General features: G+C 38.7%; 1 protein-coding gene across 1 annotated transcript in view; it reads right to left on the reverse strand.

Annotated features, from left to right (window-relative positions):
* LOC105436911 (mitofusin-1-like) overlaps positions 1–8,679 on the reverse strand; it is a 54,292-nt gene extending 45,613 nt beyond the window's left edge. Inside the window, exon 1 of the mRNA XM_030991046.1 lies at positions 8,039–8,679. Within this exon, the coding sequence (XP_030846906.1) occupies positions 8,039–8,046 (8 nt within the window). The 5' untranslated portion in view covers positions 8,047–8,679. The remainder of the gene's footprint in view (positions 1–8,038) is intronic.
* Between the last annotated feature and the right edge of the window lie 7,375 nt (positions 8,680–16,054).

Genomic DNA, 16,054 nt, shown 5'->3' on the forward strand with positions numbered 1-16,054 from the left:
TAAGCTATGGTCACAAATCAGAGCAGCGACCGACCGATCAGTAGCCTGCTCGGTCGCTGCTGGAATTAGGCATCGCCCAGCGATTAGGTCGGTGCCCGGGCGGCGACCGCCCAGGCACCGAGCGTATTTTGGGCAGCGAGTGAAAAGTGAGCAGGCGCCGCCCAAATTTTAACTCCGCGCTAAAACTTCAGCGGCGACCGAGCGATGCCCTAAAAACGAGCGGTGCCTGGGCGGCCGCCGCTCGGTGGCCGGGCAGCCGCCGGACAGCATTGGTTCAAAACTCGCCGCTCGGCCGCCGAGCAGGCTACTTTTGGGTAATGTGACCATAGCATTAGGAAGATCATTCACCATGATAGTAAACAACAGCGGGCCTAAATTGGCGCCTTGTGGTACGCCTGACAAAGTCGTACCCCAATCTGATTTAAGTTTTCCAAGTACAACTTTTTGTTTCCGATCACTCAAGTATTCCATGAACCAATTAACTTCTTGACCCAGTATACCGTACTTACAAAGCTTTTCTAACAGTATTTTACGATCTACAGAGTCGAAAGCCTTGCGCAGGTCTATAGACCGCGCCTTATCCATTTGTCTATAAATAAAATCAGAAAAATAGGTTAAAACAGTATGGGTACTATGACCTTTACGAAAACCTGATTGATTCGGAGAGAGAACATTATTTTCTGTTAGATATTCTTGCAATTGAGTATGTACTGCCCGTTCCATGATCTTCATAACGACAGGTATTATCGAAATGGGCCTATAATTATTCAAGTCTGATCTCTCCCCACCCTTAAACAAAGGAATAACCTTAGCTTCTTTCCATTCAGTTGGTAGCTTGCCCGATCGCAATGACAAGTTGAAGAGTGTAGTAAGCTGTTTGTAAATGACCGGGGTAGCTATTTTTAGCAGTAGACAACTTATTTTATCAAGGCCAGGTGATTTATTGGTTTGCAATCTCTTCAACTCATTGAGGACAAAATCATCACTTATTTCATTAAACATAAATCTGGTAGGAAGTGATTGAAAATATCTACCAGCATCACCATGACTACTCTGGGAGTCATTTTGTCTTACACCAATAGAGAAAAAATATTTGTTTAACTCGTTCACAATAACTGATTTATCAGTTTCAACAACTCCACTGATCTTTAAACCCTGTATATCATTTACAGACTTATCATTTGCATTAAATGATTTTAGGAGTTTCCGAAGTTTCCGGGGGTTTGTTCTATTTTCTCGAACACCTGTTTCATAATACTTCTTTTTCAAGGTTGTTCGCAAATTATTAAGGTGATTTCGAACCCCTCTATAATATTTCCAATCCAATAACCGTCTACTTTTGTCAGCTTTTCGTTTTAGCCTATCCCGTAATCTAGTGAGAGATACATATTCATTTGTAGCCCACTTTGTCTTATAGCCCCGAACTCTATGTGTTACAAGTGGAGCGTGTTTATCACAAACTTCACTGAATTTCCATTTCCACATAGACCATGCATCTGAAATGTCGGCATTTCCTATAGAACAAATTGACCAATCGATGTCATGTAAGTCCCGCAAAAACACATTCTCATCAAAATGTTTGAATGATCTATATGTTACCATCCTGGGTTGTACAATGGGTCTATACAGTTTACGAACAATGTATACAAGATTGTGATCACTCAGTCCGAGAGAGAGGACATCACTTTGTTTGACATTCTGAGGAAAATTTATTAAAACTATATCAATCAACGTACTCGAAGTTTCAGTAATTCTTGTCGAAGATTTTATCATTTGCTTCATACCGTTTTGCCGACAGATACCATTTATGAACTTTGATTCACTTGTAGAGTTCATATTAAAATTAAAGTCTCCAAGTACGATAACTTCATGATTCAATTCACAAACTTTTGTTATTGATTCTTCAATTTTACTTTGATATTGAACATTTGAGCTGGGTGGTCAGTAAAAAGTTCCAACCATGATGGATTTAGTGTTGTGTAGTTTAATTTCAATCCAAAGAGATTCCAATTCATTTTCTTCCAAATCATTTCTACGGTTATACATTATGTTATCCAAAATAAATACACCTACTCCTCCTCCTCTTCTATTTGCGTCTTTTCGTTCGTATTTATAACCATCTATACAGATCTCAGAATCGAGTACAGTGTCATCTAAATGAGTCTCAGATATTGTAAATAAATCAACAGTTCCATGTTTGAGAAAATCTCTAAGAGAGTCTATTTTAGCTAACAAACTACATATATTGAGGTGTGCTTTATTGAGTCCCCCTTTTTTTTTAGAAAATTAATGAAGCACATGTTCACTACCCGAACTAATATCATCAGTTAATTCAAAAGTTTCTTCCTTAGTTTTGTTCCCCCGGCGTGTCTTTTTCACCTTTGCTTTTCCCAAGTTCATTATTGTCTTCCAAGTTTCAGTAGGCAGGTGTTGATATCACAAAACATGTTGGGGTGGGTTCAGTTCATGAAGAGCAGTGGGGGTGTAATGAATGCGACTGATCGAAGGGTGCTCAACTGAATCCCTAACGCGGTCGTCATGGTGATAAGTGACGGACGAACTTTGAGGTCCCGGATTAGGGTGTATGTCTCCTGCTCTAAGAAGCAGCTGAAATGTTGCTTCCGAGTTTGGATAATAAGAAATTCTCCTTGATCCATATTTACAAGTACGTCGATCTGACAACTTCCAACTATAATTTAACTGGCATGTTGGTGTTTGTAGCTTGAATGCCTGAGTTGATCCCAATAAAAAAAAGTAAAACCAGAACAAGAGGAATTCTCAAGGTGGATCCCATAATAGAAGCCATAGCCTATCTTCCAAGACAATAGGCTGGTTAACAGCAGTACAAAAATCAAACGAATATAATCCAACTCCAAAAGGAATCTGCATTACACAATCGTACATGTTGCAAGCATAGTAAAACACAGTGCACAAAACATAGGTTGCAAAATGGTATCCATTTGTAGAAGGTTTAGTACAAATCCAAAATGAAAATCTCCATCTTCTGAGGTAGTTTGAAAGTAATAAATGTTCTGCTTGTGTCCAAAGTGTTCCAGAAACCTAATATTATGTTGGTTATATAAAGTAATGCTAAAAGTACAAACTTAACGACGAAAAACATAATGGCCCGAATTCACAAAGGAGGTTTGAGCTCAGACCAAGGTTTTCGTACGTCATATGACGCGTTTTACGCATTTTTTACAAACCTGGTTTGTAAAGAACAAAAGGAGGTTTGGCGAAACAAAAGGAGGTTTGAGCTCAAACCTTGCTTTGTGAATTCGGGCCAACAAGTTTGGGAGCACCGTGAGGAGCTGTCTTGACGCTCACTCGGCTCACCAAAAAAAAAGTATAATGTTACCAGTGGGCAAATGTATTAATAAGCGACCAGGAAATGTTCATGTAGACAGAAAATTCTTTATTTCCTGGTGATAGAAACATATATTTTATGAATATTGATCTCTCCAAACAACATTCATCGTGAAAAACCGATTCCAATATTCTGTGTAAGGAGATCTCAAAAAACATAGTTCTCATTAGTAAATGAAAAACATATTGGTTTTGGTTCTTCAAGTTGACTCTCTTCCTTCTTTAATTAAACAAACTGAATCCTCATGCGGGAAACTCAATTCAATGAAACAGAATATCACTGATGCAAAATTTGGTTCTCAAAATGACAGAAAATTTCCACTCCTGATCTCATACAAACTGTCTGTTTCTTAAAAACATTATATAAAACTTACGTTCCAACTACCAAACAACAAACTTACATTATCTCCTCCTTCACCCAGATATACTTATCATACCAGATGCGCTCTAAAATATAAGCCTAATGTTTCCCTAAGGCCCTGAACAGAGCACTGTTTTTTTCTTCAAAAAATATAACCAGTCTTAGAAGGTGCATCATTATCAGAAGGGTGTTATAAACAAAACTTCAAACTTAATAACATTCTAACCTTCAAAAACATCTTAATCTTATGCCTGTTACGTTTAAATACAATAGGCCTACATCAGCTTATCAATACAACAATAAATAAGTTGTGACATAATAATCTTTCTCCCAAATATCGAACTGGAGTATTCTGTTGTATTGCTTGTTTATGTACATACAAAGAGCTTATTTTCAAGAGGCACTAGATCCATGCGTGTAACTTAAGAAAGAACTCTTTGTTTACCCGATTTTGTTCAGGTGTCTATGGAAAATTGTTATTAAAAGATGCATGTGTTCATTATTTCTCTCGTAATTTAGGTTAATAAGTTTGTTCAAGGCAAATAGAGGAAAATGTATATCATTACCTCCATTTGTTATCAAAAGATTTTGCTCCTTCGGAAAATAGCTCTTCAATTGTTTTACATGTAGAAATATCAATAACAAAAAATGGATGAAATCAATAAAACAAAATAGATACTGAATATGAATCAGGGAACAAACTGAAAGTTTCTTCTCCTACATGCTGCCATTTGGACAAAACCATCTTTCTCTTGTCTTTCTTCCTTTTCTCTTCCCCCTTCCTTTCTTCTTCTGCCCGTTTCTTCCCCTTTCCCCAGGTAGCAAGCCCATATGGGGCCCATATGGGGATGATCTGGGTCACTTGTGCCATCTGGGCTAAATGGAACACATATATGTATTCCATGTGGGGCCAATATTTAGTAACCATATGGGATCTATCTGGGCCAGCCCTTGTGGGTCCCAGATGGGAATGAGCTGGGCGTACACATTTGGGTAGAACATGAATATGCCCATATGGGTAACACACATGGGATATATCTGGGTTAACCAATATGGGTACCAGATGGGATTAAGCTGAGCATACCCATTTGGGCCCAGTTTGTTATGGGTCCCATCTGGGTCCCATCTGTCTTGTATGGGTTTACCCTTATGGGTCCCATATGCTTCTTGGGTGCAGATGCCTTAGGGCCCCAGATGGTTTTCCATATGGGGCCCATGTTTCAGAGAATACGAGACCCATGTGGGTCCCACATGGGCTTGCTACCTGGGTTATTATCCTCTCTGTCTCTCATTATCTCTCTCTCCCACTCTCTACTTTTTTTTTGCACTTTTGCGCTTCGCGCTTAACATTTAGCTTGTTGCTTTTAACGCTGGAGCTGCGGCTTTGCATTTGGCGCACTGCATTTATATGATGCTGTTGATTGAATAAATTGAATAAATTCATTAATTCCTGGTGAAGCTGTATGCGCGAGAAATCAATTTATTCTTGTCTCATATACGGTTGTCTCATTTATTTCGTTTTCTATTTATATATGTATGTATTATGAAAATGAGATAGCAAAATGTGTATGTTGATGGTCATCTTGCGAGTAATAACCATTAACTTCTCTCATCGGGCTCTCATCATTAATTTTTCTCTTCATTTTTGTTTTGATGGTGAATTATTGGGGGGGGGGGGGATTATTGTACAGGCCACCCCCCAAACCTGAAATATTGGGGGGGGTATATCCCCCATCCCCCCCCCCCCCCCGGGATCGACACCCATAGTAGTGTCTTTCCGTTTTTCTTCTCTGTTTAGAGTATATAATGGATATGTGTTTACTCATAGACCCTGGATTTTTCAACACAAGAGAGAGAGAGAGAAGAGAAGAGTGACTTTGCCTGGAAACCACACAAATCTTTGCCCCCCGCTGGGCTTGTAACAAGGGTAAAACAAGAAAGAAAAACACATTTGAAAGGAAACGTACCTTGATTGAAATCATTTGTAATGATATTCACGCTGGTAATTCAGTTTTACATAAAAGAAAGTATGATCACTGATTTTAGCCTGAGGAGCATGGGTGCTTGGAAGCTCATGAACATGTTTGTCGAACAGATTCTAAAGAGTAATATTACAATGGAAAACTGTTTGAGAGCTTGGAGTGTAATCATGTCCAAATGTGGATATTAGTAATATTCAGGTCAACCATCTTTTACAAGAATACATATGTACATGTATTTTTATCATAATTTAATTCATGAAATAAGCGAAAACCTTAAAACGTAAATACCGAACTATTTTTAAACAGTTAGCTATGGTATGGTAAACTTGAACCTTATATTTATTTTGACCGTTAAGCTTTCATTACGAAAGTATTGACAACATTTCGGAATAAAGAAATAGAAACTATATCTCGATCGAAATAATTTGTTATGTTGGATATGCACGCCACCTTTACCCATAAATGAAAACATGGAGTGCATGGGTGATAGGCGCTCAAAACATGTTAGCGGAACAGACTTTAGGGAGAGTAAAATTACAAAGAAACCTGAAGGAGCTTAAAATCCACGCATGTCTAAATTTGGGCACTTTTCTCCGTTCTGCTCCGATAAAAACCTGGCTGGATAAAAGAAAAGTGCACAATTTAAATAAGAATACGACATACCAATCAAAACTGAATAGTGAGTTCAATAACTAGTCTTCTGTTAATGACACTTTTAATCAAAAAGACGATGTTCACGCTATCAGAACCCAATGGAAAAGATTACTAATTATATTTATTCATTGAAAAAAATCTAAAGTAGGGCCTGTTAACCATAAATTAAACACTAAAACATTCATACCTAACAGCATAATTTATTTAGCAATTTAATGACATACTCGAACCTAAGCCGATTTCCCCATAGTAAGCTCTCGTTGAGAACAGCAGTAAAGTAATAAACTATTCCGATGCTTTAATTATGTATAGGGAATACAAAACTTTATTCGTTCGGGGACCATAAAATCAAAGCAAGGTTGTTTTTGACAGGCCAGTGCCCAATATCATTAATACTAAAAGTTACTTTACACCGATAAAGGTTGCGCATATATTTTACAAATAAGCTTGGCCCATCAAGTATTATTGAGCCGAGTGTACTTATCCCAAGATAAAGATATGTCTCTTTTGCAGCCAACATCGAATTCTGTAGAAATTTGCAGGAATTATGAATATGTCATGTATGTCCTCTCTGTAAAATTTAAACGTGAGTAGTGTCCTAATATTCAAATTATGCAAGGAAACCCGTTTACTCGCTAGACTTCACTGCCAGACACTATTGACTGACTAACTGGCTTTTTTCTTCTTTGGTAATAACATACATAAAATGAGATGTAAAGGGTATACATGAGCATTTGTTTACATCAATAACCCACTTCTTGAAATGGCCAAAATTAATTTCCCACTTAAAGACATTTTCAAGCCCCCCCCCCCCCCCCCCCCCTTTTGGGGGGAAGTTCTAAATTAGTATTATCTTTCAAATGCCGTTGGAATTTAACCTTTTCATTTTTTGGGCCTGTAAATGGGACATACCTGGTGTCTTTAAGATGATTTTCGTTGTTTTCATTTTAACTGATTTTGAACTTAATGTGATGTACGTACTTGGTGTTTGAGTGTATATATAGGCTTTGTATCAATACTAATACTTGTCTTATGTTACCAGAGAGGCCTCATCAGTATAAGTCTATCAATTAATAATAATAATTAGTCCTTATATTATCACCCCGTCATTAATTACCAGAAGAAAAAGAAAGCACATTTGCAAAACACCGTTATTCAAGCCAGGCAGTATAGGACACAGTAAGGATCGAACCTTGGACTTCTTTTATGAGAGTCAAGAACCTTCACCTTTGTACTGCGGGGGGGGGGGGGGGGGGGGGTCTTGCAGTCCTCCGAAAAGAATAATGTAGTCCGATAGTTTTAGATTCCTTCATTGTATTTTACATTGTACATTACACAGCTAAAATCATCATTATAACAAGCTTCTAAAGCGTTACAGTACATATTCCATATGCTCACGATAACACAGTAATACTTGTCTGATAATACTTGAACCTCACACTTCTACACACATCGAACCGGAAGATTCAATACTTGCTTACTAGCACGTATAGGCAGCCTGTGAATTCGCCCAACACGTCGTGCTTGGAAATGCGAAGTGAGTTGCATTATTATTTTATAAAAATACATTGTACCTTTATCGACTACAGTTATCGAAGCAGCCACGTTCGGGCTATGTAGTTTACGTTCGTGCTATGTAAGAAACAAAATGTTGCAAATTGATGCTACTACTTACCCCATCATGTGAGTGGAAAGGTCGTCGAATGTTAGTGCAGTCAGCTAGAATCGGGTTTTCGTTTCAATTTCACCGACGTCGTCTGCTATCAACTTTCAACTAGTTGTTGTGTTCAGAGTGAAAATGTGTTGGCATTGATCACAGACTGCTATTTTTTATGTTCTGCATGCTATAGAACAATTCATAATGCAAATTATCGTCTCTTGTAAGCGTTGATTTGAAAATGAGACCTGTGGATTGACTGGTAGTGTAGATTCCTCCACTCTAAATTTGTTAGAATAATAAGAGATCTGTTTCGAAAGGAATTATTAATGAGGGTACCCGCGCGGTCAAAGTATAAAGCGTTGCCCAGGGAAGCGTTTCTTAAAATAGGTAATGGCTTATGAGGATCAGAAGGCTCAGGGAAAATTGAGGGTAGATGAGGAGAGGGGGGGGGGGGGGAGGCGGGTATTCTTACAATGGTTGTACGACACTATGCTCCTGCGACAACATCCGGGACAAAATGTTTCGTTCAATTTTCGACACTAACCGAAATCTTAACTTCAACCCTGGACCGAACACTATACACCTAACCTAATTATAACCATAACACTTAAACATAAAGTCAATCCCAATCGTAACCTTAACTCTTACCCTTAAACTTTGACCTTTTTTTTGTTTGTACAGGTTTTTTTTTTTTCGGGGGGGGGGGGGGTATACATTATCGGCATAGTTGTACGATCGAAGCGGGGGGGGGGGAGTAGCCACAGGGAATTTGAAGGACAAAAAATAGTCTGTGTATTCGGGCCACCCAAGGGAAAAACAGAAAGTGAAACTCTAGACAGGTTCTACAACACACTTTACATTCTCGAGGGAGACTAAATCTATGGGCAGGTGGCCACCATACGACAGGTTTTACTGTACCCATAATGAGGACGACCGTCATCTTATAATCGGGTAGTGAGGGTGCCTATTTCTAGTTTATGTCATTTTATGTAAAATTTGCCCGGTCGGTGCGCTCACTCGCAAAATTTAAAAGGGAAGAAAGTTTTGGGGGGCAAGAGACTTCAGCCAACCTTCCCCACCCGAGGGAAAAGGATTGCCCGCATGTCTGTGATACATATCAGGTACAGTATATAACACTTTTGGATGGCTCTCTTTCTCTTTCTCTCTCTCTGATTTCATTTGCCTCCTCTCTTTCTTTCTCTCTCTCTCTCTCTCTTCTTCCTTTATCCATTTGTATTTTTCTTCTTACGCTCCCTTCTTTCCCTTGATGTCTCTGGGGCTCTGTCCTCTTTTACCAACCTCACTAACAGCAAATCTTTTATCTACATTATAGCCCTCTTCAAGTGTAATGGACAACTTTATTCTCTATTACGAAAGTCAGAATAATTTTGATTAAAGGACACAAAAATGCTTAATATACTAACAACCGTCACCATCGGCAAGTGTCTCAATTTTTTGTTTGTAATGAATAATTTTCTTAGTCATAGTGATTTACTGACATTAAAATATCGAGGACGGAAATCCAGTCTTTTAGGAGTCTGGGATCACTTCGTATTTAGAGTATGAATCTACTCCAAACTTAGTGTGAAATTCACGCTAACAGTAGTGGTATAAATCACCCCTTTGAGAGCGGATACCATTATTTGATGATGCTCCAAAACAAGAGTGGATTTCCATTTAGAGAGTATCCTTTAAATGATAGGCTATATCATTTTTCACATAATTTGATTTGAAAAGCGTCGGTTTGAAATGAGAAGAAAAAAAGATAATTATGCAGCATTTTTAGTATGACGACCGGGAAATAAATTATTGCTGGTAGGCCTACCTTACAAATAACAATTTAAGTATTCATACCCTTACCAAGGTTTTTAAATTTTCTAAGTATGTGAACATTAAATTTTGAATTGTCCCGATATATGTCTCTTGATAATGTGACATATTAAAGGTAAAGACCAGTATTGGAAACGCCCCAATTTCAAAAAATGAAATGGAAGCTCTCATTACCAATCATGTGCAAGAATATGTTTTGACTAATACATGATGATAAAAAATTTGCCGGGAAACCGCCTACTAATTCATATATTTGGTAAATTTGTTTCTCTCATGGTCTGTGAGAAATATAGGGTAGTCCCATATACATCTTTCTGTGTATAGTGCTTGTAACTTTACGAAGAATGGGCCAAATTTCTTATCATTTTGATGATTCCAGAACCTTGCAGATGCTAGATGCTAGATGATCAACCTTTTCTGATCGATTCCACAACGTTTCTTTCACAATGCAATCGCATGACCATAACTGGCCTTTACCTTTAAGGCTTACATCTAAAAGTATTCAACATAGTCCTAATTCACCCGGCCCACTTTTGTTTTCTTGAGTTACGAACAACACAAAAATCATCAAATTGTTGTTAACTGTATATTTTGTGATTCAGTATGAGAGAGAAGGTGTGTCCCTTGTAGAATGTTCGGTGTATGTGTATGATTTTTGTGAACCCCCCCCCCCCTTTTTAGTTTTTTTTTTTTTAATATGCCAATGGCTGACCTAAAAAAGGTGACCTTAACCCCCCCCCCCCCCCCCCCCCCAACGAAACAAAATGTCACCTGAAGAGCTCTTCGAACGCTGCTGAGATGTGTGAGATCACAGGATGGACATGATTTGCACAAGCAGACGATGTCCCATGACATCTCACACATTTTCAGTGCCTGTTTTTTTAATTTTCTCTTGAGTTCTCTCTCTTACTTCACTACTATACCGTCAGGCTAAATGTATAATCTATTGCCTCAATCTAAACCCCGCGCATGTTTTTTATTTTGATGACAAATGCAGCGATACAAAAATAAAGGAATCTGTCGCTTGTAAACAAAATAAGACGCCAGTGTATATTCAGCTGCACACACCGCGGTATGTTGGCGCTTCGAGAGGGAACAAATGCCGTCCTTAATATTATTCCGGGTCTTTTCAATTTGAAAGTCTGGTTTCTTTGACTGTTAATTAACCCCTATCCTGTGTATTTACAAACAACAGATTTTAGTTATCAGAATCGGTTTTATATCCCCTTTTGAATGGTTTGAAGTGCCGTCACGTTTATATATACTAAACTCATTATAATTTGAGAAATAATAGTTTCGAAATTATGTTGATTCTTTATGGGATGTCGTCTGCTTGGGCAGTATTGGTCCATTATGTGACGTCATTAAAACATCGTTATTTTTCTGGCGAATCTGTCGTATATCCCAGCTGCTATGGAGGTGGTTGTATTTGTATTTTTATAAATCACCCGATATGTAGTTGACCTAAAACTTGTACGATGACCATCTGTTAGCTTACCAGTTTATAGTGATACATTAGTTTACATGTTTGTGATTTTCTTCGAAATTCCACTTTAAGGTTCATGGAAGAACCCAATATTGCAGTATATACTCTGAATGAAATGGGATAGAGAGTGAAATGCAGTAAAATACAACGCAATGTTTGCCCAGTTCACTTTGCATTCATTTTGTGGACGATGCCTCTGTCCAATGATGCGTCAATGGTCTTATGACGCAGCGTGAGCACCGGTCATTATAATGCTCGATGCACATACTGCGTCGTTTCGACTGCGCTAATAGGGACTTTTAGATTTGCGTGGACTGATACGTGTGACGTCCATTCAAGGCAGTGCATTAAAAGGACGTCGATCGTAGCAATCCCCATTGTCTTCGTGCGAATCTAAAAGTCCCTAATACCATCCCTTAATACCAAGCCTCTGAAGACAGACAATCAATTTTTATACCTAATTATTTTGTGACACTGGCAGGTCACTATTTGTCGTGGGGTCCAGGGGGCGGAGCCCCCCCCCCCCCCCCAAAAAAAAAAATCAGGGGTTTTAGACGTTAAATTACCATCAGATGAGCATCTAAGGGCCGCCGTAAGGCCCTAGGTGGAATTCAGGGGGCAGAGCCCCCGGAAGTTTAAGGGTTTTAGGCATTTAATCACGGTCAGATGAGCATATTTTGATGCCTCATTATTTTTATTACACTGGCAGTTAACTATTCTTTCTTTCTTGCTCTCATTCTATTTTATTTCTCTTTTATATACTTTTTCCAAAAAAGTGGGGGGGGGGGGGAGCTCGAGGCTCCCGATCCCCGCCGTTCCTCGGGCCCTGACATGTAGGAATCTCAAAAATCATATTTCCTGCCTGGCTGTAAGTTTAGGAATTTGTCATTTCCAACAAACACATACAAACGTATAATTTACAAAAAAATGAGGAAAAATCTCGGAAATTATGTCATTTCAGCATTATTTGTAAACCACCATTGTGGAATTTTAGAAATAAACCACGTTTGAATTTTATTTTCCCCATGCCCCCCCACACCCCCCCCCCCCCCCAGTATCTCCTCTTTTCCTTTTTTCTTTCCCTTTCCTTCCTTCTCTATTATTTTTTTGATTGGGGGGGGGGTGGGTCAACAGTCTGGGAGGCAAGGCCCTTTCGCCCCCCTTTTCTTTTCTTCTTACTCTTCTTTCTTTCCCTTTCTCTATTTCCCTTTCCCTTCTTTTCCTTTCTTCTCTCTTTTTTTTTTTTTTTGCGGGGGGGGGGGGGGCCAAGGCCCGCTCGGCCCCCCCCCCCCTGGATCCGCGCCTGTTTGCATTTACCATTCATCCCCCATATGAAAAAATTATTATCTTACATATTTCCCTCACCCGGGTCACCCGAAGACTACGGGGTAATTTTTGATGGGACCACGGGTTTGCGGTGTGCAAGACGTGTACATCAATTAATGGTATATCAACCAACACTGGTGTCAGCGAATTATGACCAACTGCACATGGAAACTGACAACCATCTCCCTTTCAGTGGCTGACTACCGTTAATCACGTCCATTCGTTTTCTTGCAGTTATCCTAAAAACGTAGATTGCGTTATCCAAGCTACACTTCCTTTAAAGGTACTATGTCCCATTTGCAGGCCAAAACAAAAATGAAAAGGTTAAATTCCAACGGCATTTGAAAGATAATACTAATTTAGAACTTCCCTTAAAGTGAAAGGGCTTGAAAATGTCTTTTTGTGGGGAAAGAATGACCGAAAGCTGTCGAGTCAAATTTAGAGATTGCAGTCGTTTTATTAAATAGTCTGAATTTCAGACCCTTGTAACGAATGGTCGTACGTTTTGTGCTGCGTAAAGATTCAATCAGTTTAATTTTCTCCATTACAAGAAGTGGGTTTATCTTTCTTGATGAAGACAAATGCTGATGTACCCTTTACAGTTAATTTATATATTTTATTACGAAAGAAAAAGTCAGTCAGTCACTCAATAGTGTATGACAGTAAAGTCTAGAAAGTTAACGGGTTTCCTTGCATAATTTGAATAACAAGACACTGCTAACGTTTAAATTTAACATATATGACATACGTGACATATTCATAATCCCTGCAAAGTTCTACAGAATTTGATGTTGGCTGCAAAAGGTATACACTACCTTTAAGTTTATATTCAAGGTTGTCTGATTTCGCAACCTATTTTAATGTATATTTTTTTTACTTTTTCTGTTTTATCAAGTATATTAATATTGGGCTATTGTTGGATTTGTTTATCGTTTTACACTGCAATTTAATGGTATTATTTAATTCAGGGCTCTCTTGAAAGGAAGTTTTTGTATGTACTGAAGAAACCGCCCTGTATATGGAACATCTAATAAATAAACGAATGAACGAATAAAGATATATATTTCTAGATGTAACAGTATCCATTGTCAATATTTCATGATAACTATTCCGATCTTTACTTGACCTTTTGTACCTATATATGACACTAAATTACAAAATAAACATCAGAAGTGAATCCTACTTCCTCCAGAAGCTGGTAATACACTTATCATGCATCATCATGAAACATTGGGATCAAATTTTTATGCAAATTGCCCAACATTGCCCGAATGTTGAAATTGTTCTTTAACGACATGAGATCACGAATCATCACTATGGTCATCAACAACAACAACAAATTTTCAGCGGAAAGAATTTGTTTAGGTTCATTAAAGGCAGACTTTACTACTTCAGCTAGAAGGGATTAGACCAGGGCCCAGCGAGCCAGCGAGGTCACTGTGACAGGTGGCTATCTCATTAACTCAACTCTCATTTAACATAAGAAAAAGAGGATCATGGGGGACCAACAGGCACCGATTGGGGAAGTTTTCTATATAGAGGGAGCAAGTAGCTACAAGTAGGACAGTGTGCCTTTAAAAGAAAAGTCCCTTATCTTACCGCGGATTTTTTTGGGAATCGAACAAAATGATGTTCCATACGTTACCAAAGCCAAATGCCTCATCCTTGCCCAGGTATTTACTCGAGAACCTTATCACATGCTAATGTGGGTATAGTATACCTTCTCACCATTTTCACAATACTAATAACATTTAGTCAATTTTTTTAAAGATATTAGTCTAATCCGATGAGCTTGAATAAGGTGACTTTTGCTTGGATCAACAGAATTGAAAGGTAACGGTTCAAAAATGTTATATTATACTCACAGTTTGCCAAGATCCTGAAATAGATTATTCGAAATGAATCTTGGAATGAAGCGTCGAGTCCTCTCCTCAGAAATATTAATTTTATCAAATTATAGCCGAGCTAGAAGGTTTATCTCATAAATAAAAGTAACTGGCAACAGGTGACATCACAAGATAAGAGGAGAGTTTGTCTCTGTGTCGTGAATCCGGTTTTGACAGATCATGTGCCAAAACATGCAGTGTGTCGAGGAAATGATTTAGAAATCAGTCTTATGCAAATTCCTTTTGCACAAATGTGCTTCGTTCTATCATATTTTCATGTAGAAGTGACGGATCGAATGAAAGACATAGGCTGCATGAGTCTGGTCATTCAGGTTACTGCATGGTTCCAAACAACATAGCCTGCGCATAAGGTTCACCGCGACATTATTCAAGCAACGGGCTGGAGCAGGGCAAATTCAACGCCATTGTTGAGCACAACATTGTCCTGAACCAGCAATCTTGACAACTTGGCTAATATGACGTCATTGTTTAGCACAAAATATGGAACCAGCAACCTTGACAACTTCGGTACTTTTTTGAGCAGGTACCAGATCCTAGTCATTCGAGCCATGTGGTCGAAAACCAAACAAAGGAATACGTATCTCTCGTTCTGTGAGTCATTCCCATGCAACTTACTTATAATAATGTATACAGAGTGAGTCAGAAAAATGTCCCACTTTTTAAAAGTTGTATTGTTTGAAGTAAAAATATTTAATCATGGGTTACATGATATGTCTTGATAGAGTGATCCTCCATGTACATTTAGGTACCATTTTCATTTGAATCTCTGCATGCATGACTGAACATCAGACAATCTTTACAAGACTGCCAGATCTAACTTGCGCCAAGTTGCTGGGAGGAATAAAACAGTGCATTGGACAAAGACAGTCAGACAGACACACCCACACGGCCACACGCACATACACACACCCACACACACACACACAAAAAAACACAAACCCCACACGGTAACAGTTGTTTCAAAATTTCCCCTTTTCTGATTAAGCATTGATTTTTATATCAAGATCGCTGAATGTTAAAGTGGCATTTCCCTGACAATATTTCCCTTTAGTACACATTCACTACCATCATCATATCATCATCTTTGTAATCATCATCATCATCATCATCATCATTAAGTGCACATGCATCCAATGTGCTATCTCATGTGAGCACATTTTTTTGGGGGGCCCTCGAAAATTTGAAAAATCGCACCCCCTCCCCCCCCCCCTTTAGCGCCAGGGGGAGGGGGAGGGAGCATCTCCCCCAACGATGTAAAATTAACGTGTTTTTTCCACGGGGGGGGGGGGGCGGAGATGAATGTGGCTGTAGCAGGTTGATTGTCAATTAAATTTTTAGTTTCTAAAAAATAAGCACATTTGTATCTGTATTCAAGAGATGAATGAGGCTGTAGCAGCTAGTTGATTGTCAATTAAATTCTCAAGATAATCTAATAGAGAGAGAGAGAGAGAGAGAGATAGGGGTGGAAGAATACATGTGCTG

The sequence above is a fragment of the Strongylocentrotus purpuratus genome, unplaced genomic scaffold, assembly GCF_000002235.5.
Source record: "Strongylocentrotus purpuratus isolate Spur 01 unplaced genomic scaffold, Spur_5.0 spur5_scaffold_2, whole genome shotgun sequence".
Classification (NCBI taxonomy): domain Eukaryota; kingdom Metazoa; phylum Echinodermata; class Echinoidea; order Camarodonta; family Strongylocentrotidae; genus Strongylocentrotus; species Strongylocentrotus purpuratus.